Below are 23,444 nucleotides of genomic sequence, written 5' to 3'. Positions count from 1 at the left end.
GCAGGTGGGTGGGACATGTTGGTCGGTGCGAGTGATAGGTGGATGCAGGCGGGGGGGTGGCAGAAGGGTGGACAAAAACAAGAATTGACAAGAGGACAGAAGGTTGAAAAATAAGAGGCATGAAATGAGAGGCCAGGGTAATGGACGCAAGTGGAAGGGTTTGTGGGGGGGGGGGAGTGGAGATGAGATAGCGGGAGAAATTCATGCGCACACAGGTGTATATAGGAGAGACTGAAGGAGGGTCTCCACCCAAAACATCACATTTTCTCCCGAGTTACCGCCTGACGTGTGGAGTTACTTTAGCACTTTGTGTCCTTTTGTGTAAACCACTGTCTGCAGTTCCTGGTTTCAGCGACAGTTGATTCCAGTTCACATTATGTGCAGCAACCACACAAGACCCAGAAACCGCAAAACCACAAAGCGGCACGGTGGCGCAGCGGTAGAGTTGCTGCTTTACAGCGAATGCAGCGCCGGAGACTCAGGTTCGATCCTGACTACGGGTGCTGCACTGTAAGGAGTTTGTACGTTCTCCCCGTGACCTGCGTGGGTTTTCTCCGAGATCTTCGGTTTCCTCCCACACTCCAAAGACGGACAGGTATGTAGGTTAATTGGCTGGGTAAATGTAAAAATTGTCCCTAGTGGGTGTAGGATAGTGTTAATGTACGGGGATCACTGGGCGGCACGGACTTGGAGGGCCGAAAAGGCCTGTTTCCGGCTGTATATATATGATATGATATGATATGATAAAGCGATGCTGGTGAACTATCGTGCAAGTGCAAGGCCATTGAACGCCAGGGAATGAGTCAACAACTTGCGTGGAGACGGGATATTCAACACACGGGCAGAATATCTGAAGGTGGCAGCTACCAGGGGGTTGTTGGCAGCAATCGGACACTGGGCCAGGCAAGGAAATAATAAGAACAGATGGCTGAATGAGGAAGTTTGAAAGCATTGCTGAAATTGATCCTGTGAGTATTTGTTAATGTTGTTACGTGCTCTGGTAATTTCCTGGGTTGCAAGACCCAGCATAATACAGCAATGTCCACTTCAGAAACCAAAGCATCATCACCTGGACTCCAGCAATAAATATATTGGTACAGTTCAACACAGGGGCAGCACAGTGGTACAGCGGTAGAGTTGCTGCCTCACCGCGCCAAAGACCCGGGCTCGATCCTGACTACGGGTGCTGCCTGTGCGGAGTTTGTATGTTCTCCTAGTTTCCCCACCTCCCAACTCTATCTTTCAGTCTGAAGAAGGGTCCCGGCCAGAAACGTCACCTTTTTACCCCAGAAATCTTATCGAAACGTATAAGATTATTAAGGGGTTGGACACGTTAGAGGCAGGAAACATGTTCCCAATGTTGGGGGAGTCCAGAACAAGGGGCCACAGTTTAAGAATAAGGGGTAGGCCATTTAGAACTGAGATGAGGAAACACTTTTTCAGTCAGAGAGTTGTGAATCTGTGGAATTCTCTGCCTCAGAAGGCAGTGGAGGCCAATTCTCTGAATGCATTCAAGAGGGAGCTAGATAGAGCTCTTAATGATAGCAGAGTCAGGGGGTATGGGGAGAAGGCAGGAACGGGGTACTGATTGAGAATGATCAGCCATGATCACATTGAATGGCAGTGCTGGCTCGAAGGGCCGAATGGCCTCCTCCTGCACCTATTGTCTATTGAAATGCTGTCTGAGCCGCTGAGTTACTCCAGAGTGTTGTGTCTATCTTGTGCCTATAGTCACCTATCGGTTGTCTTGGTACATTGGCCAAGAAGGTGTGGAAACTCTGCGCTAAAGTGTTTTGCTTCCAAACTAGGCTAATAAAACCAGTTTCTTTCATTTTAAACGTTGGACTGATGAAAGCATGGGAAAGATGAATGAAAGAGCAAAGCCTTACCTTTGTGGTGGTCCCTCGTTTCCTCCGTACTTGACTGGACTGCGGAGGCCAAGAGCACACGAGGTATCACAGGAGGCAGGAGGTAGACGGAGGCAGGGAAGAAAGGAAGATGGTTGTTAATGTTTAATTAGTTATTCCTAAAGGCACCCAACATACATGAAAATACTCAACAAAGCATGCCCGAGTCTACATACAGCATTGCCCAGAAGGTGCTTGCCTTTGGCCAACCTTCTCTGTGGATCTTTGGCGGCACGGTGGCGCAGCGGTAGAGTTGCTGCCTTACAGCAAATGCAGCGCCGGAGACTCAGGTTCGATCCTGACTACGGGCGCCATCTGAACGGAGTTTGTACGTTCTCCCCGTGACCTGCGTGGGTTTTCTCCGAGATCTTCGGTTTCCTCCCACACTCCAAAGACGTACAGGTATGTAGGTTAATTGACTGGGTAAATGTAAAAATTGTCCCTAGTGTGTGTAGGATAGTGTTAATGTGCGGGGATCGCTGGGCGGCGCGGACTCGGTGGGCCGAAGGGCCTGCTTCCGTGCTGTATCTCTAAATCTAAAATCCTCATAAACTGGCTCTTTGATCGTACATTGCAACACGCAAGTCTGAGATGAGCTGAGGCAATACCAACATCTCCATCCTCCGAGAAGTCTACCCTGCTTTTGGCAAACGGAGAGATGGTTTTAAGGTAATTCAGAGCCACTACTTGAAATGTCAACACCATTTCTTATTTCCATCACTAGAGAGCTTCTCCACTTTCACAGTGTCATCAAGTCAATATATTCATCAAATCTGTACGTTCTATTTACAAAGTTTTTCTTTCCAGGCACAGTACTGCAAAGGTTATTGGAGAGATATGTGTTGATGGAGATGGGTCACAGATTAGCCATCAGATTAGGGCGGTCGCGATGGCGCAGCAGTAGAGTTGCTGCCTTACAGCGAATGCAGCGCCGGAGACTCAGGTTCGATCCCGACTACAGGCGCCGTCTGTACGGAGTTTGTACGTTCTCCCCGTGACCTGCGTGGGTTTTCTCCGAGATCTTCGGTTTCCTCCCACACTCCAAAGACGTACAGGTATGTAGGTTTATTGGCTTGGTAAATGTAAAAATTGTCCCTAGTGTGTTGTAGGATAGTGTTAATGTGCGGGGATCGCTGGGCGGCGCGGACTCGGTGGGCCGAGGGGCCTGCTTCCACTCTGTATCTCTAAACTAAACTAAATCTGAATGAAAGGCCAAGTGGGTTGAACCTTACTCCCCATGTTAACGGCACCTCCTTGTTCGAACCCATTGATATCTACAAGATGTTGAAGCAGATACAAATCATCACCAGTTGAACACTTTAACTAAAGTTCATTGGGGGAGTCCAGAACAAGGGGCCACAGTTTAAGAATAAGAGGTAGGCCATTTAGAACGGAGATGAGGAAAAACTTTTTCAGTCAGAGAGTTGTAAATCTGTGGAATTCTCTGCCTCAGAAGGCAGTGGAGGCCAATTCTCTGAATGCATTCAAAAGAGAGCTAGATAGAACTCTTAAGGATAGCGGAGTCAGGGGGTATGGGGAGAAGGCAGGAACGGGGTACTGATTGAGAATGATCAGCCATGATCACATTGAATGGCGGTGCTGGCTCGAAGGGCCGAATGGCCTCCTCCTGCACCTATTGTCTATTGTCTATTAAACAAGCCAGGCCTTTGAGGGTTAATGTCGATTAAATTTGATTCCGTCTATGCAGGTTGCACGCAGCAGGGACCAGCGCATTACCACACGTCACTTAGCTCACGCTGGGAGTGTCATGGCTCGGAAACCACGAACAAGTACTTCCTAACTGCGTGGCACCAGGTGATCTCCTGCACATTATCCGCACAATTACACAATCTGGCAGCTCCGCTGAAAAGCATTGGATTTTCTTGCGTGACTGATGATAACCGGGTTTATACCCCACATTGTGACAGTCTGCCAACACCCATAGAATAGTGGTCTCACCGCCTTTATTCAACTACCATCTACCTGACTGAAGACCCTCCAACTGTCTGTGATCCGACTTCAGACAGACACAAAATGCTGGAGTAACTCAGCGGGACAGGCAGCGTCTCTGGAGAGAAGGAACGGATTTTTAGATTTTTTTTTATTTAGAGATACAGCACGGAAACAGGCCCTTCGGCCCACCGAGTCCGCGCCGCCCAGCGATCCCCGCACATTAACACTTTCCTACAAACACTAGGGACAATTTTTACATTTACCCAGTCAATTAACCTACAAACCTGCACGTCTTTGGAGTGTGGGAGGAAACCGAAGATCTCGGAGAAAACCCACGCAGGTCACGGGTAGAACCTACAAACTCCCTACAGACAGCACCCGTGGTCAGGATCGAACCTGAGTCTCCGGCGCTGCATTCGCTGGAAGGCAGCAACTCTACCGCTGCCCCACCGTGCCGCCCCGGGTGACGTTTCGGGTGACGACTGAAAGAGTCAGGTCTGAAGAAGGGTCTCGACCTGAAACGTCACCCATTCCTTCTCTCCAGAGATGCTGCCTGTCCCACTGAGTTACTCCAGCATTTTGTGTCTATCTTCGGTTAAACCAGCGTCTGCAGTTAGTTCGTTCCTACACATCTGATCAGACTTTACGGGCTTTATCTTGCACCAAACGTTATTCCCTTTATCCTGTATCTGCACACTGTAAATAGCTCGATTGTAATCATGTATTGTCTTTCCGCTGATTGGTCAGCACGCAACAAAAGCTTTTCACTGTACCTCGGTACACGTGACAATAACTAAACTAAACTAAGTTGTTCAACAGAAGATTTCTTGCAACACATCGATGCTTGACACACGCCCAAGACTCAACAACAATCCTGGGGTAGAAAGTCCATTTTCAAAAAGCATCCATGGCTAATTAATAATAGAGGAATGGAGGTGGGAGGAACTGCAGATGCTGGTTTACAAAAAAAGAACACAAAAAGTGCTGGAGTATTTCAGCGGGTCGGGGAGCATTTCTGCAGGGGACATGGTGGGCGATGTTTCGGGTGTGGAAACCTTTTTCAGGCTGATGATTGCTGAGAAGGGGGTTGGAGGAGAAAGCTCTGAAGAAGGGGAATGCAGGGGCAAAGCCTGCCAAGCCATAGACAGGGGGAGATGTGGGGAGGGAGAGTGGGTGGGCAAAGGCGAGGGAGGGATAGAGGAGGAAGGGGGAAAGAGAGGGGTGGAATAGTGGGAGAATTGGGTGAAACACAAGGAACCGAGAAGGGAAAAAAGGTGGGGGGGGTGGGGGTTATCAAAAATTGGAGAATTTGATGTTTATACCATTGGGGTGTGAGCTACCCAAGCAGAATACAAGGTGCTGTTTCTCCAGTGAGATCATAAGACTATAAGACATAGATTCAGAATTAGGCGATTCATCCCATTGAGTCTACTCTGCCATTGAACCACAGCTGATCTATTCTTCCCTCTCAACCCCATTCTCCTCCCTTCGTCTTGGAACCTTTGAGATCCTTACTAACATTTGATGCCCTTACTAATCAAGAGCCTATCAATCTCCGCCTTAAAAATACCCACCCACCGACTTGGGTTTGAGGGAACTGCAGATGCTGGTTTGAACCAAAGATAGACTTCTTCAGATCTGAAGAAGGGTCTCGACCCGAAACGTCACCCATTCCTTCTCTCCAGAGATGCTGCCTGTCCCGCTGAGTTACAGCAGCATTTTGAGTCTATCCCACCGACTTGGCCTCCACCACAATTTGTGGCAATGAACTCCACAGATTCACCACCCTCTGACTCAAGAAATAGGCAGCACGGTGGCGCAGCGGTAGAGTTGCCGCCTTACAGCGAATGCAGTGCCGGAGACCCGGGTTCGATCCCGACTACGGACGCTGTCTGTACGGAGTTTGTACGTTCTCCCCGTGACCTGCGTGGGTTTTCTCCGAGATCTTCGGTTTCCTCCCACACTCCAAAGACGTGCAGGTTTGTAGGTTAATTGGCTTGGTAAATGTAAAACATTGTCCCCAGTGGGTGTAGGATAGTGTTAGTGTGCGGGGATCGCTGGGCGGCGCGGACCCGGTGGGCCGAAGGGCCTGTTTCCGTGCTGTATCTTTAAACTAAACTAAATTCCACCTCATCTCCATTCTGAAGGTCCGTGCTTTTATTGTGAGGCTGCCCAAGACTCTCCCTCTACTGGAAACAGTATTGGAAAGATACTAATAATATATTAGTCAACAAATACAAAAATGTAGTGGGCTTAGAACCTTCGCCTCACCTTCCTGCTAATTTCACTGGGCTTGTTGATTAGTTTTAGTTCCAGGACTATTCTCCCCATGTAGTCCTCCAGGCTATTTGGATCATCGAGCTGCAACTCCTTCTGCACAGAACTGAAAGAAAAACAACTCCACAATTGAAAAATATCTTCACACTCTCACAGAACTTCTCTGGTGAACATTTTACACCTCATTAACCCTAATCAACGTCAGACGGGGAGAATGAGAACCATTTTGTTGGCCAGCGATTAGTACAACATGAACACGTTGCTATTGAAAGTAGATGGTGAGGAATCAGATAGCCAGGCTTCAAAAGGATTCTTTTCAGTTTGACTTCCCAATGCAGCAGTCCCAAAGGGAAGATATAGACACAAAAAGCTGGAGTAACTCAGCGGGTCAGGCAGCGTCTCTGGAGAAAAGGAACAGGTGACGTTTCGGGTCGAACCCCTTCTTCAGACGGAGATGCGTTGAGAGAGAGAAGAAAATGGCTCTCTCAAGGAACAAATGATGGATCGAGACTTGGGAATGGCTCCCATTGAACTCTCCCAGTAGGAGGAACAAGGTTCCTGATTCACCATTAGTCTACTGAGAAGCATCTTCTCATTATGACAAGGTCCTCCTCAGCATACTGATGGAGAAGTTGAAACCTGATCTTACAATGGAGAGAACTCAATGGAAGAATAATGGGTGGAATTAGGAAAGGGACATTTGGCCCATCATACCTGTCAAGTTTTTAGTTTAACTAGACACAAATTGCTGGAGTAACTCAGCGGGACAGGCAGCATCTCTGGAGTGAAGGAACGGGCGACGTTTCGGGTCGAGACTGAAGTCTGAAGAAGGGTCTCGACCCGAAACGTCACCCATTCCTTCTCTCCGGAGATGCTGCCTGACCTGCTGAGTTACTCCAGCAATTTGTGTCTACCTTCGATTTAAACCAGCATCTGCAGTTCCTTCCTACACATTTTTTTTAAATATGTGGTATCTTTCTTATTTCCCCGTATAGAAACCAGATAGCACTTCAAAAGCCTACCACAGGTATGATGGGCCAAATGACCTTTCCGTAATTCCACACATTCATCTTCCACCGGCTATATTTGTAGGTAATTGACTATCATTGCTTGCTTGAAAGCACGGGGTCTAATTGAACCTAAAATCAGAAGGTTACATCAGTAGTCAGCACTTTCACTATTCCACTGTGGATTTAGTCAATCTATTAACTGGGTCTTTTAAAACTTTGGCAGAAGTTTAGCCCAACGCTAGCTATTTTAGACCTAACAGTTCTAATTCCAGTCTCCATCAATTTATAATTTATAACCCTTAAATTCTCAAGGCTGGCAAACAATTCTGGGCTTTTAATAGCACTTGGTCTCAGATGACAGAATCAGAGTGCTTTGCATCTTATTTGCTTAGCCTCAGTCTGGTTTACAGAGCTCAGGTAGGTGCTGTTCAATCAAACAAGAATCATCAATCACTCACTCCACAAAGTTAAACATCTGACACACTGGTTGAATGAAAGTACAAAGAGTCAAAGTGTATTACCTGTTTATTTCAAGATCATCGAGATTGAGATATGCGGACCCCATGAAGTCATCTGTGGCCAAGTCTCTGTCGTACACCTGTTCGTAGAGAGATTGCCGTCTTGTTATTACCATCACACTATGTTTACTACAGACCAGAGGACAATGTAGAACATTTCTCTACTCAAATTTGCAGTGCCAGTTCCAATAGAGATTTAGAGATTTAGCGCGGAAACAGGCCCTTCGGCCCACCGAATCCGCGCCGCCCAACGATCCCCGCACATTAACACTATCCTACACACACTAGGGACAATTTTTATATTTACCCAGTCAATTAACCTACATACCTGCACGTCTTTGGAGTGTGGGACGAAACCGAAGATCTCGGAGAAAACCCACGCAGGTCACTGGGAGAACGTACAAACTCCGTACAGACGGCGCCCGTAGTCAGGATCGAACCTGAGTCTCCGGCGCTGCATTCGCTGTAAGGCAGCAACTCTACCGCTGCGCCACCGTGCCGCCAATACGGTCACCTAAATGAGAAGAGTTAATGTCCTGCCAGACCACACAGGACCACGGTGGTGTAGCGGGTAGAGCTGCTGCCTCACAGCGCCAGAGGCCCAGGTTCCATCCTGACTACGGGTGCTGCCGGTACGGAGTTTGTACGTTCTCCCCGTGACCTGCGTGGGTTTTCTCCGAGTGCTCTGGTTTCCTCCCACACTCCAAATTCGTACAGGTTTGTAGGTTAATTGGCTTCGGTAGAACTGTAAATTGTCCCTGGTGTGTGTCGGATAGTGTTAGTGTGGGGGGCGATCGCTCAGTGGGCCGAAGGGCCTGTTTCCGCACTGTATCTCTAAAGTCTAAATAAAATGATTCACTTAACGTATCTCCGTTCGCGCTACGGCCTAACATCGTGGAGTCGGCGGCCTCCAGCTGGGATCGACCTTGAAGACTCCGGTCGCAGGGCCTGGACTTACCATCTCGGAGGCTTCGGCCGTGGGCCCTGCAGACCGCAACATCGGGAGCTCGCAGGTCCCTGGCTGGCGACCGGTTTTTGGGAGCTCCAGCCGTAGCAGCTTCGACCGCCCCGAAGCGCAAGGTACGATCGACCCGCTCGCAGGCCCTTCATCGCCCTGCGTGGCTCGGCCGCAGTACTTTCCATCGCCCGGTGGGGGCTCAGGACCTTCATCGGCCTGCTTGGCTCGGCCCTGGGACTTACCATTGCCCGGTGGGGGCTTCAAAAAGTTGGGAGCCTCGATCACCTCGTGACACCACGGGAGAAGAAATGAGGAGGAGATAAGACTTTGCCTTCCATCTCAGTGAGGGTGTGCCTAGAGCAATCACTGTGATGGCTGTTTGTGTAAAAATTGTATCTGTGTGTCCTGTGCTTTTTGTTGTCTACTGCCGGACCCTGACGTGAGAGGACGCTGGCGTTGTTTATTCGCCGCTTCTCCGTTAGGATAGTTTGTCTGTTTGTTTTTATGTTACGATTGTTTATGTAAAGCGCTTTGAGCTTCTGGAAAGGCGCTATATAAAATAAATGCTTATTATTATTATTATTATTAACAAAATGGGGTTAGTCCTCCCGCATCCCAAAGACCTGCAGGTTTGTAGGTTGTAGAACAGAGAACTGCAGATGCTGGTTTATGCCAGAGATTGTACCGCAGTAACTCAGTGTGCCAGGCAGTGCCAGGTTAAAGCTCCATTATTGCCACAACACATTGAGGCTCACCTAACTCATGTCCGCACTTCCTATCCCTGCACGATTTACCAGACCTCACCTGACTAACCTTCTAATTATACAGAGAAATACACCAAATTGGCAGCATCAGCACCTCATCTTTTGCTTGGGCAGCTTAAAACACAGCAGTAGGAATAATGATCTCTCTAATTTCAATAGACAATAGACAATAGGTGCAGGAGGAGGCCATTCGGTCCTTCAAGCCAGCACCACCATTCAATGTGATCATGGCTGATCATTCTCAATCAGTACCCCGTTCCTGCTTTCTCCCCATACCCCCTGACTCCGCTATCCTTAAGAACTCTATCCAGCTCTCTCTTGAATGCATTCAGAGAATTGGCCTCCACTGCCTTCTGAGGCAGAGAATTCCACAGATTCACAACTCTCTGACTGAAAAAGTTTTTCCTCATCTCAGTTCTAAATGGTCTACCCCTTATTCTTAAACTGTGGCCCCTTGTTCTGGACTCCCCCAACATTGGGAACATGTTTCCTGCCTCTAACATGTCCAACCCCTTAATAATCTTCGATAAGATCTCCTCTCATCCTTCTAAATTCCAGTGTATACAAGCCTAGTCGCTCCAGTCTTTCAAGTAACCCCTGCACTCTCACCCCATCCCTCCCCACCCTAGTTGCCTTGCTAGTTTCACTGTTCCTATCCACATATCCTTTCGTTATCACCTCTTCCACAGCCAACAAGGAACCATTGTGGGCTCCACCTTTCCTTGGTCTTCGGTGCCAGCTCCGATATGTTCTGACCCATTTCATATCTCTAGTTTCCTTTAGACTGACTCTCAGTCTGAAGAAGGGTTTCGACCCGAAACCTTACCTATTTCTGTGTCTGCCTTCGGTGTAATCCAGCACCTGCAGTTCCTTCCTACACAGTATTTCCTCTTTCCAGAGAAAATAGCTGCAGGTGTTGGCCATTCGGCCCTTCGAGCTAGCACCACCATTCAATATGATCATGGCTGATCATCCAGAATCAGTGCCCCGTTCCTGCTTTCTCCGCCTATCCCTCCATCCTTGCGAGCTACCATTTTGCACCTTTGTCGGAACTTTTATATCTTGTGCTGTCAATGTGAAGGTCTGAAGAAGGGTCTCGACCTGAAACGTCACCCATTCCTTCTCTCCAGAGATGCTGCCTGTCCCGCTGAGTTACTCCAGCATTTTGTGTCTATCTTAGGCTTGTAGGTTAATTGGCCTGGTAGAAATGCAAATAGTCCCTAGTGCGTGTAGGGTAGTGTTAATGTGTGGGGATCGCTGGTCAGTGGAAACTCGACGGGCCGAAGGGCCTATTCCTGCGCTGTATCTCTAAAGCAAACTATAATATGACCTTGCGTAGGAGAATAACTGCAGATGCTGGTATAAATCGAAGGCATCACAAAATGCTGGAGTAACTCAGCGGGTCAAGCAGCATCTCTGGAGAGAAGGAATGGAAGAGGGAACGTCACCCATTCCTTCTCTCCAGAGATGCTGTCTGACCCGCTGAGTTACTCCAGCATTTTGTGATAAAATATGACCTTAATCAGTCAACCCAAGGTAAATGTAACTATTTTATCCCAATCAATGAAGCCAGGAAAAGTGTGACCATTGATATTCCCACTGATCTTTGCCAGAGTGTAATTAATAATCCAAGTCCACAGAATGCTAACAAATCACAACCGTAAACCCACACCAGTGAACTGAACCCAACCACAACCAATGAACCTGAACACGGAGCATAATAACAGTATGTAGGAGATCTTGCTAAAACGCAAGGAAACGTCTTAGCAGAGTTTACTTTACCTTGACATAAAGCTTTTGATTTAAGTTCTTGACTGGAACCACAAAGGTTTCGTCCCACCGAGGGTTCAGGTTTTTATAAACAATCTTGCTCTTGTACAAAGTCTTCCCAGCAAGTTTAAACTTGACATATGGATCACTAGTGCCTGAAAGTGAAACAATATAGATGTTAAATATTGCCACAACAGTTCCTTGGCATTTCCTTTCAGTCCGCGGGGTAGAGAAGTGTGAAACGCACACCTCCAGATTCACAAACAGCTTCTTCCCAGCTGTTATCAGGCAACAGAACCATCCCACCACAACCAGAGAGCAGTGCTGAACTACTATCTACCTCATTGGGCAACACCTTCTCCCTTCAGAAAGGAGATGAGGAGGAATTTATTTAGACAACAGACAATAGACACTAGGTGCAGGAGGAGGCCATTCGGCCCTTCGAGCCAGCACCGCCATTCAATGTGATCATGGCTGATCATTCTCAATCAGTACCCCGTTCCTGCCTTCTCCCCATACCCCCTGACTCCGCTATCCTTAAGAGCTCTATCTAGCTCCCTCTTCAATGCATTCAGAGAATTGGCCTCCACTGCCTTCTGAGGCAGAGAATTCCACAGATTCACAACTCTCTGACTGAAAAAGTTTTTCCTCATCTCCGTTCTAAATGGCCTACCCCTTATTCTTAAACTGTGGCCCCTGGTTCTGGACTCCCCCAACATTGGGAACATGTTTCCTGCCTCTAACGTGTCCAACCCCTTAATAATCTTATATGTTTCGATAAGATCCCCCCTCATCCTTCTAAATTCCAGTGTATACAAACCTAGTCGCTCCAGTCTTTCAAGATATGACAGTCCCGCCATTCCGGGAATTAACCTAGTAAACCTACGCTGCACGCCCTCAATAGCAGAGGGTGGTTTAACCAGAGGGTGGTGAATCTGTGAAATTCATTGCCACAAACGGCTGTGGAGGCCAAGTCATTTGGTATTTTTAAAGCAGAGATTTATAGGTTCATGATTATTAAGGGCGTCAAAGGGTTTGGGGGGGAAGGCAGGAGAATGGGGTTGTGACTGAAAGATGGATCAGCCATGATTGAATGTCGGAGTAGACTTGATGGGCCGAATGGCCTAATCTCCTACGCCTTCTGATCTTATGGGAATCCAGCTGGTGAAGCTCCCTGAACAATACTGGCCCTCGCGCTGAATACAAAGATGATGAAATATGTGACACAAAACGCTGGAGTAACTCAGCAGGTCAGGCAGCATCTCTGGAGAAAAGGAATAGGTGATGTTTCGGGTCGAGACCCTTCTTCAGACTGAGAGTCAGGGGATAGGGAAACAAGAAATATAGACGGTGATGTAGAACAAATGAATGAACAATATGCAAAAAGTAACGATGATATAGGCCGTTGTTAGCTGTGGCCAGGGTGAAAACAAGAATGGTGAGAGATGGGCCGAATGGCCTAATTCTCCACCTACATCCTAGACATGATATACACAGTACTTGGGACAAATGAATGGAAAATACGCGAGAAGCAACGATAATCAAGGAATAGTGGAGGCCACAATGCTCCATTGTTGGCTGTGGGACAGGTGGTAATGAAGTGATACGGACAGTAGACAACAGGACGACAGTGAAACTAGTACGGCCCACAACACATTATTCCTCCTTCAAGCACACAGCTGCCAGCCTGACGTTTCAGAAATGGACACAGAATGCTGGAGCAACTCAGCGGGACAGGCAGCATCTCTGGAGAGAAGGAATGGATGACGTTTCGGGTCGAGACCCTTGTTCAGATGTTTCAGAGACGTTGAGGCAGCACGGGGAGGGAGGGAGGGAGGGAGGGAGGGAGGGAGGGAGGGAGGGAGGGAGGGAGGGAGGGAGGGAGGGAGGGAGGGAGGGAGGGAGGGAGGGAGGGAGGGAGCCAGAGGAAAGGAATTCGGCACCTGGCTGCGATCAGAGTAACTTTAAAGAGGAGGAGAAGCTGGCTGCCAAATCACAGCCAACGCTGAGCGTCCGAGCTGTGAGTCATTAACGGTTGAGACAAGGGAAGCAGTCTCTGTGTCCCATCGATGATGATCTGAGCAAATCTCATCACCCGCAACAGGAAGGAATTTGTCTCCTCCTTGCAGCCTACTTTGGAAACTGCCCCACACTCACTTCCCCACTCACTGTTACTCACTTTAAAATGCAGCTCGAGAACCTGTTGCCAACAAACCAAGCTTAGTTCAGTTACAAAGCGCTGGGGTAACTCAGCGGGTCTGGCAACATCTCTGGAGAAAAGGAATAGGTGATGTTTCGGGTCTGAACCCTTCTAAACCATCTAGTCTAGTCTGGTCTAATCACTGGAGTGCTGGAGTAACTCAGCTGATCAGGCAGCATCCCTGGAGAAAAGGAACAGCTGACGTTTTGGATCGGAATCTTTCTAAACACTTTAGTTTAGTTTTGTTGAGTTCATAGATGGAGTTTGGAAACAGACCCTTTAACGCACCGAGTCCGCACCAACCAGCAATCACCCTTACAATAGTTATATGTTCCAACTTAATTGACAAATTCACAGACGACACCACCGTAGAGGGCCGGATATCAAACAATGGTGAGACAGAGTGCAGGAAGGAGATTGAGAGCCTCGTGACCTGGCGTCGAGACAACAACCTTTCTCTCGATGTCAGCAAGACAAAGGAGATAGTGCTAGACTTCAGGAAGCAAAGTGGTACACATACCCAAGCCTACATTGATGGCACCAGAGTAGAGATGCCTGAAAGCTTGGTTAAATATCACCAGCAATTTGTCCTGGGCCAGCCACATTGGCCAAGAAAGCACACCAACTTAACTCAAGCTTATAAGAAAATAACTGCAGATGCTGGTACAAATCGAAGGTATTTATTCACAAAATGCTGGAGTAACTCAGCAGGTCAGGCAGCATCTCGGGAGAGAAGGAATGGGTGACATTTTGGGTCGAGACCCTTCTTCAGACTGATGCTTAGACTGTAACTCAAGCTTAAGAAGTTCGGCATGTTCTCAACAACTCTCACTGACTTCTACAGATGCGCCTTAGAGACCATTTTATCAGGATGCATCACAGCTTGGTTTGGGAACAGCTCCATCCAAGACCGCAAGAAATTGCAAAGAATTGTGGACGCAGCCCAGACCATCACACAAACCAACCTCCCTCTCCACTGACTCCATCTACACCTCACGCTGCCTCGGCAAGGCCAGCAGCCCAGACCATCACACAAACCAACCTCCCTTCCACTGACTCCATCTACACCTCACGCTGCCTCGGCAAGGCCAGCAGCCCAGACCATCACACAAACCAACCTCCCTCTCCACTGACTCCATCTACACCTCACGCTGCCTCGGCAAGGCCAGCAACATAATCAAGGACCAGTCTCACCCGAGTCATTCCCTCTTCTCCCCTCTCCCATCGGGTAAGAGATACAGAAGTGTGAAAACACACACCTCCAGATTCAAGGACAGTTTATTTGCCAGCTGTAATCAGGCAACTAAACCGTCCTCTCACCAGCTAGAGAGTGGTCCCGATCTCCCATCTACATCATCGGAGTCCTTCAAACTAGTCAGACTTTATCTTGCAATCAACGTAATTCCTTTTAGTTTAGTGTACAGATACAGTGCAGAAACAGGCCCTTCGGCCCACCGAGTCCACACCGACCAGCGATCCCTGCACATTAAGCCCACACACACGCGGGACAATTTGCACATACCAAGTACACAAACCCAAGCCAATTAACCTACAAACCACTACGTCTTTGGAGTGCGTGAGGAAATCGAAGCTCTCGGAGAAAACCCACGCAGGTCACGGGGAGAACGTACAAACTACATACAGCCAGCACCCGTAGTCAGGATCGAACCCGGGACTCGGGCGCTGCAAGTGCTGTGAGGCAGCAACTCTACCGCTGCACCAGTGGATCAGTACACTGTGGACGGGGCTTGATGTTAATCATGTATAATCTGCCCCTTTGTCTTCAGGCCTTAGATATTGCAAAAAGAACTTCACATCAAAAGGAATTAGGAAAATAAAATAGAGGAAATGAGACCCACAGAAAGTTACCTAATAGCTAATTAAGAATCAATTTTGCAAAGTAATCAGTTTATTTAACTTCCACATTGACCAAGAACGATCTCAGCCATCTCACACCAACTCTAACTTGTTTCACCTCAATTTTGTGCGCTTTCTCCACCATTTGTAAGTGTGAAATAGGATTACTATACTTTGTGAATAAAAATGCTGCCAATTGACATGGTCTACCAAGTGCGTTAGTGCGGGTGTCAGGGGTTACGGGGAGAAGGCAGGAGAATGGAGATGAGAGGGAGATAGATCAGCCACGATTGAATGACAGAGTAGACTTGATGGGTCGAATGGCCTAATTCTGCTCCCAGCACTCATTAGCTGATGAAGTGCGGAGCCAACATAACGATGCATTTTAACCTTGTGGATTTACAATTGGCACATGGCCATACATAGAAACATAGAAACATAGAAAATAGGTGCAGGAGTAGGCCATTCAGCCCTTCGAGCCTGCACCGCCATTCAATATGATCATGGGTGATCATCCAACTCAGTAACCTGTACCTGCCTTCTCTCCATACCCCCTGATCCCTTTAGCCACAAGGGCCACATCTAACTCCCTCTTAAATATAGCCAATGAACTGGCCTCAACTACCTTCTGTGGCAGAGAATTCCACAGATTCACCACTCTCTCTGTGAAAAAAAACGTTCTCATCTCGGTCCTAAAAGACTTCCCCCTTATCCTTAAACTGTGACCCCTTGTTCTGGACTTCCTCAACATCGGGAACAATCTTCCTGCATCTAGCCTGTCCAACCCCTTAAGAATTTTGTAAGTTTCTATAAGACCCCGCCCCAAAATCTTCTAAATTCCAGCGAGTACAAGCCGAGTCTATCCAGTCTTTCAGAGACCTGGGTTTGATCCTTTCAACGGGTGCCGTCTGTACGAAGTTTGTACGTTCTCCCCGTGACCTCCGTGGGCTTTCTCAGAGATCTTCGGTTTCCTCCCACACTCCAAAGACGTACAGATCTGTAGGTTAATTGGCTTGATATAAATGTAAATTGTCCCTATTGTGCGTAGGATAGTGTCAATGTGCGGGGATCGTTGGTCAGCACGGACTCAGTGGGCCGAAGGGCCTGTTTCCACTCTGTATCTCTAAACTAAACTGACTTTTTAAAATCACACGCATCTTACAACGGTTATAAATAACATCAAGAATTAGGACTTTACATACACAAAGCCCTTAAAAGAAGATACTTTTGCACTCAATACCTTTTGGACCAATAACCTGTTGTATAATCTAAAGCTGTTGAAAGTCACAAATTATATTGATAACATCTCTGAAATGTCCAATATATGATTTCTTGATTCATGATAAGAAACAGCCAACAGCATTTTTTTTCTCTAAACTAATAACTATTATCTACATTGCATTTCGACACGGTAAATATCTCCTAAAGGGTGTCACAGTGAGGTCATCCCATTTTCTTTCCCCTTGGTAAGTGAAAAAAACATTTTTATTTAAACATGCAGATGCAGGAAATCTGAAACTCATCATCCGAAGAGGGAGAAATCGAGTTAATGTTTCCGACCCAATCCTTTTGTCTCATTAAGACTTGGTTTCTGCCTCAGAAGGCAGTGGAGGCCAATTCCCTGAATGCATTCAAGAGAGAGCTAGATAGAGCTCTTAAGGATAGCGGAGTCAGGGGGTATGGGGAGAGGGCAGGAACGGGGTACTGATTGAGAATGATCAGCCACGATCACATTGAATGGCGGTGCTGGCTCGAAGGGCCGAATGGCCTACTGCTGCATTTATTGTCTATTGTTTAACAGGGTGGCGCAGCGGTAGAGTTGCCGCCTTACAGCGCCAGAGACCCAGATTCGATGCTGTCTGTACGGTGTTTGTACGTTCTCCCCGTGACCGTGTGGGTTTTCCACGGGTGCTCCAGTTTCCTCCCACTCTCCAAAGACGAAGATGTTTGCAGGTTAATTGGCTTTGGTAAAAATTGTAAGTTGTTCTTCGTGTGTAGGATAGTGCTAGTGTACGGTGGTGACCTCTGGTCAGCACGGAATGGGTGGGCCGAACGGCCTGTTTCCGTGCTGTATCTCTAAACTAAACTAAGATGCAGACATAGTTTAAAGAGACGGGAATCTGGATCAAAATCCCATCCACCATGTACATTTTGCCTTCACAGATGCTGCTTGACTCAGTGAATTATTCTCGCGGTCTGGGCTTTTTGTTTTAAGATGTTTAAAGGGGCATGTTAAAATAGGATTGATTCAGGGAAATTCAAACCTCCACAGCATTTACAAAAGGGTTGAAAGTTTCTGTGAACGCATTCACAAGTGCCACCATTTATACAAACCATTTATATATTTTGCATCAGTAACGTTTTCACCTCTCCCACCCCACAGGCTCGGAGATAACTTTAAATAAAACAGACACTTGGTCCTTCATTGGGAAATAAGTCTTTAGAAGCAATTTTGTTCACCATGGTTTGCAGCGAAGATTCTGCTTAAGTTATGTCGATGTTCCCTGCCTCTCAGCAGTAAAATGCAAGGCACAGCACAAGTTTACTTTCGACCTTGCAGACACAGCATGGTAACAGGCCCTTCGGCCCACCGTGTCCACGCCGACCAGCGATCACCCCGTACACTAGTTCTATCCTACACACTCGGGGCAATTTACAGAAGCCAATTAACCCACAAACCTGTACATCTTGGGAGTGCGGGAGGAAACCGGAGCACCCGGAGAAAACCCACGCAGGTCACGGGGAGAACGTACAAACTCCGTACAGACAGCGCCCGTAGTCGGGATGGAACCCGGGTCTCTGGCGCTGTGAGGCAGCAACTCTACCGCTGCGCCACCGTGCCATTCAATTTCTTCTGCGAATATCACAACTGCTAAATATTTCCGAGATACCAAAGATGTAACTAACGGTGTGAACAGTTACTCAAAGATGGCCGAAAGCCTTCGTGTGGTTTTTTGGACTTTAAAAAATATATATATCTTTATTAGCGCATGGCATTGGTGTGCTTAATAAATGATGGGATAGGGGCCCCAGTCCCCAATAACAAAGCCTTCGGTTCACAATTTCATTTACGTGGATGGGATGCAAATCTACCTGGAGTAATGTTCACAGCAAGCTCTAACGGTCTGCTCTATCTTTGGAGGGGTAAGGGGGGAGATGGAGCGCGGTTTCAGGCTTGCCTTTAATCAGAGCCCAGTCTTGGGATCGGCTGTCATGCCTGTCAGATTAAACACTAAATGAACATCTCAAATTTTTGCTCACCAGTGACACATCCCTGCGTGCAAGGGAGAGTGGGTAATCTGCCTGACAAGTGGAACACAACATTTGACAGGCTAATAATGTTACAACTATTCCACGGCTGAATAATGAAACGCTGGAATGAATGATGATATTAAAACCGGCGTTAATAGAGGCGGATTATAACTCACAAAGCTGGTCAAGGAAAGTGTCAGGGCAGCGGACCATGACTGTTGGTAAAATTATTGGGAAGGAAAATGTGTGGTAATTGTATACAGAAGCTAAGTGTCACCTGTCAAACTGGTAACATCTCAACTAGGCAGCTTGTGAGGAGAGGAGAAGAGAAATAAAACAGGATATATATATATATATTTTTTTTTTTTAAAGAGAAAGCAGCTCTGTTGGTTCCAAAATAAGGAACAGCTTTGAGAATAAGCACTTCGAAATGTTAAACTTTGTTCTATATATTCTCATGCAATTCAGCCGGGAGAACGAACAAAACAATTCAGTCCGTGACACTTTTCTTTTCTAAACATGCCAGCAGAGGAATCAGAAAGTTGCTGGCACTTGGGCAGGCCGCTAGTCAATTATTGTACGACTAATAACGAGGCCGCGAGCACTCAATTAGCGCTCGATTGAAAGTTAGGGCACACAAAAAGACAACCCGAGCTGACTCTCTCTCTCTCTGCCGCAAGAAATACATTGCAAAGGGATTTGCAATGTATTACAATACATGGAGAAGAAACACCCTGTCAGAGTTTCACAGATAACTACGCTCACGGGGGATGTGTATCCAAGCCGACGATACAACAATACAAAGGGAGATTTGTCTTAAAAATAAGCAAATTTCATGAAGGAAAAAAAAAAAAGCTCGCTTGCTGTTGGCCTGAATAACGCGATTAGCTGAAGTCAGAATAAAGAACAGGCTTGCTTTTATAGAGTGCCTTTTCACAGACACTGGGCATCCCAACCTGCTTTGTTCCCACCAACTTACTTTCAAGTTGAATCGCTCACGGTGTGGGAAGTTGCTACTCTCCACAGGGCCGCAGGGCACGGGCTATTAGCAACAAAGCACCGAGAAAACTGACCTTCCCTTGTCTGCCCTTCACCCATGACAAGGGAGATGGGGGGGAAAGCAGGAACGGAGACTGATTGTGGATGATCAGCCATGATCGTATTCAATGGAGGTGCTGGCTCGAAGGGCCAAATGGCCTCCACCTGCACCTATTTTCTATGTTTCTATGACTTCCCCTTCCTCCTGGGTAACACAGTGCACTGTCAGTGAAGGACTGCAGTGACCTTCACAGCCAATACACGCAAACATTGCTGGGGCCAAACACCAATGGATAGAAGGTCCATTGGGTGGCGCAGCGGTAGAGTTGCTGCCTCACGGCGCTAGAGACCCGGGTTCGATCCTGTCTATGGGTGTTGTCTGTAGGGAGTTTGTACATTCATCCTGTGACCACGTGGGTTTTCTTCGGGTGCTCAGGTTTCCTTCCACATTCCAAAGACCTGCAGGCTTGTCGGTTAATTGGCTTCTGTAAATTGTCCCGAGTGCGTAGGATGGAACTAATGTACAGGTGATCGCTGGTCGGCACGGACTCAGTGGGCTGTATCTCTAAACTAAACTAGACGATGTTTGCAACGGAATTATTATCTGAATGGTGTCAAGTTAGGAAAAGGGGACGTACAACGAGATCTGGGTGTCCTAGTGCATCAGTCACTGAAAGGAAGCATGCAGGTACAGCAGGCAGTGAAGAAAGCAAATGGAATGTTGGCCTTCATAACAAGAGGAGTTGAGTATAGGAGCAAAGAGATCCTTCTGCAGTTGTACACGGCCCTAGTGAGGCCGCACCTGGAGTACTGTGTGCAGTTTTGGTCTCCAAATTTGAGGAAGGATATCTTGCTATTGAGGGCGTGCAGCGTAGGTTTACTAGGTTAATTCCTGGAATGGCGGGACTGTCGTAGGTTGAAAGACTTATATACACTGGAATTTAGAAGGATGAGAGGGGATCTTATTGAAACATATAAGATTACTAAGGGGTTGGACACGTTAGAGGCAGGAAACATGTTCCCAATGTTGGGGGAGTCCAGAACCAGGGGCCACGGTTTAAGAATAAGGGATGAGGAAATAGAACAGAGAACAGAGATGAGAAAAAACTTTTTCAGTCAGAGAGTTGTAAATCTATGGAATTCTCTGCCTCAGAAGGCAGTGGAGGCCAATTCTCTGAATGCTTTCAAGAGTGAGCTAGATAGAGCTCTTCAGGATAGCGGAGTCAGGGGGTATGGGGAGAAGGCAGGAACGGGGTACTGATTGAGAATGATCAGCCATGATCACATTGAATGGCGGTGCTGGCTCGAAGGGCCGAATGACCTACTCCTGCACCTATTGTCTATTGAAACATTGGAACCAGAGGTGGTGTCGATCTGGGAGTTTCTCAGCTAATTCCTCTACCCAAATAACGAGAGATAAATGAGTTATTGAAATATTGTCCAATCGTTAATATAACTGAAACTAAATGCCAAGTTGACAAGATCTTTGGCCTTGCTCCCATGCTAGTGATACCACCACAACAGCCATAGCCTCAGAATGAAAGGATGTACATTTAGAAAGGAGATAGGGAGGAATTTCTTTAGTCAGAAGGTGGTGAATCTGTGCAATTTATTGTCACAGATGGCCTTGGAGGCCAACTCATTGGGTATTTTTAAAGCAGAGATTGACATCCTTACTAATCAAGAACCAGTCAAAGGTTCTGGGGAGAAGGCAGGAGAATGGGGTTGAGAGGGAGATAGATCAGCCATGATCGAATGGCAGAGTAGACTTGATGGGCCGAATGGCCTCATTCTTCCTCTATAACTTCTGAGAAACCAGTGTGTCTGATGAAAGATAGATGTGACTTTCAGAAACTGTGCGCACAAAGTTATTTCAGGCACACAGCCCACAAGTGCTCAGTGAAATTCCTGCGCTCAAGATGAATGGATTTGCCCTCACAGTACCTTCAGAAGAAATCTTAGACCTTGCAAGTCAAGTTGAGGAAAATGGGATTGATAGGAAGTGTCACATTGGCATCACCTCAACATCATTGTCTGCAAATGATTTGAATACAAAGAGATCCAAGGTCACAACTAAATGGTTCCAGTCCACTCCCCAGAGTACCCAACAACGAACAGCTCCCCTCTTTGCCTCCTCTCACGGTGCCCGACCCGACTCAAAGCTAAGACCGTTAATACAATTCCAATTTAGAGCGTCTTAGATCTCTCTGCACTTTTCCGCGGTTTGTTCCCACATATCACTTCTTATAACAAATTAGAAAATCAAAAGTGTTGAGTTTCTGAAAGGAGACCCTTTGAAGTTTACCGAAAGCAGATGTCCAAAGAAGCCAAACAATTTCAAAACATTAACATACAGAGAAACAATAAAGAACGTTGACCCCTGCAGTCCCACGAGCATGTGTTAAAAATCTACACAGCAAAGGAATTGTGTACTTCTTAGATATCAAACGCAGGATCTTTGCAACTCCAAAGACATCTTGTCAAACATTGTGACATCGACTTCTCGAGGTCTTTGGTTCGGAAAAGCATTTCTGTCATTTAGTTTCCAAATATTTTAAAAATCTGGTAATGGTGAAGAAATTATAAAAATAAATCACAATAAAATTTCTGGTGCCTTCATCTCAAAGCTGAAGTTTAATATTATGGACTAAATCTCCGGTGATAAGATGTATATTTGCATCTGGTGCCTGGGCCTTTCATTGCAGTTGTGAAGATGATACAAAGGGGAGATCTTCCTATCTCCCCCCCCCCCCCCCTCCCCTTTCTGCGTTCCGCAGAGACCGTTCCCTCTGTAACTCCCTGGTCCACTCGTCCCTTCCTACCCAAACCACCCCAACCCCGGGCACTTTCCCCTGTAACCGCAGGAGATGCAACACCTGTCTCTTTCCCTCCCCCCTCAACTCCATCCAAGGACCCAAACAGTCTTTTCAGGTGAGACAGAGGTTCACCTGCACCTCCTCCAACCTCATCTATTGCTTCCGCTGCTCCAGATGTCAACTTCTTTACATCGGTGAAACCAAACGCAGGCTCGGCGATCGCTTCGCTCAACACCTGCGCTCGGTCCGCATTAACCAATCTGATCTCCCGGTGGCTGAGCACTTCAACTCCCCCTCCCACTCCCAGTCTGACCTTTTTCTCATGGGCCTCCTCCAGTGCCATAGTGAGGCCCACCGTAAATTGGAGGAACAGCACCTCATATTTCGCTTGGGCAGCTTGCAGCCCAGCGGTATGAACATTGACTTCTCCAACTTTAGATAGTTCCTCTGTCCCTCTCTTCCCCTCCCCCTTCCCAGATCTCCCTCTATCTTCCTGTCTCCATCTATATCCTTCCTTTGTCCCACCCCCCTGACATCAGTCTGAAGAAGGGTCTCGACCCGAAACGTCGCCCATTCCTTCTCTCCTGAGATGCTGCCTGACCTGCTGAGTTACTCCAGCATTTTGTGAATAAATACTTTCGATTTGTACCAGCATCTGCAGTTATTTTCTTATACAAAGGGGAGAGGTCATTATGTCCTTCTGGTGATGAGAGAAACAAACACTGGCAAGAAATGGCAGCACGGTGGTACAGCGGTAGAGTTGCTGCCTCACAGCGCCAGAGACCCGGGTTCAATCCTGACTACGGGTGCTGTCTGTAAAGGGTTTTCACGTTCTCCCTCTGACCACGTGGGTTTTCTCTGGGTGCTCCAGTTTTCTCCCACGCTCCAAAGATGTGCGTTTGTAGGTTAATTGGCTTCTGTAAATCGTCCCTAGTGTGTAGGATGTGAAAGTGGGACAACAGTGTGAAGGGATTGTCGATGGTGGCCGTGGACTCGGTGGGCCAAGGGGCATGTTTCTATGTTTGTCTGGTCAGTTCTGGCCTTTTCCTACCTCCAGTTCCCCACCCTCTGATTTGCTGTGGAGAGTTTGATTTATACTTACACCCACCGGAGAAGGCAAAGCT

General features: G+C 47.3%; 1 protein-coding gene across 4 annotated transcripts in view; it reads right to left on the bottom strand.

The window, feature by feature from the left end:
- The window catches only part of LOC144608913 (multiple C2 and transmembrane domain-containing protein 2-like), a 208,529-nt gene that overhangs the window by 119,304 nt on the left and 65,781 nt on the right, over positions 1-23,444 (bottom strand). For 3 of the 4 annotated variants that reach the window (XM_078427154.1, XM_078427155.1, XM_078427156.1), the window contains 4 exons: positions 11,170-11,312; positions 7,669-7,745; positions 6,132-6,243; positions 1,890-1,928 (listed from right to left, as the gene is read on the bottom strand). In XM_078427154.1, the coding sequence (XP_078283280.1) occupies positions 1,890-1,928; positions 6,132-6,243; positions 7,669-7,745; positions 11,170-11,312 (371 nt within the window). Of the gene's footprint in view, positions 1-1,889; positions 1,929-6,131; positions 6,244-7,668; positions 7,746-11,169; positions 11,313-11,977; positions 12,055-23,444 lie in introns of those variants that run through there. The other variant, XM_078427158.1, reaches the window with a different exon arrangement.

Source organism: Rhinoraja longicauda, chromosome 33 (genome assembly GCF_053455715.1).
Source record: "Rhinoraja longicauda isolate Sanriku21f chromosome 33, sRhiLon1.1, whole genome shotgun sequence".
NCBI lineage: Eukaryota > Metazoa > Chordata > Chondrichthyes > Rajiformes > Arhynchobatidae > Rhinoraja > Rhinoraja longicauda.
The sequence above is the reverse complement of the archived record's forward strand: the minus strand, read 5'-3'. Positions and strand labels throughout refer to the sequence as shown.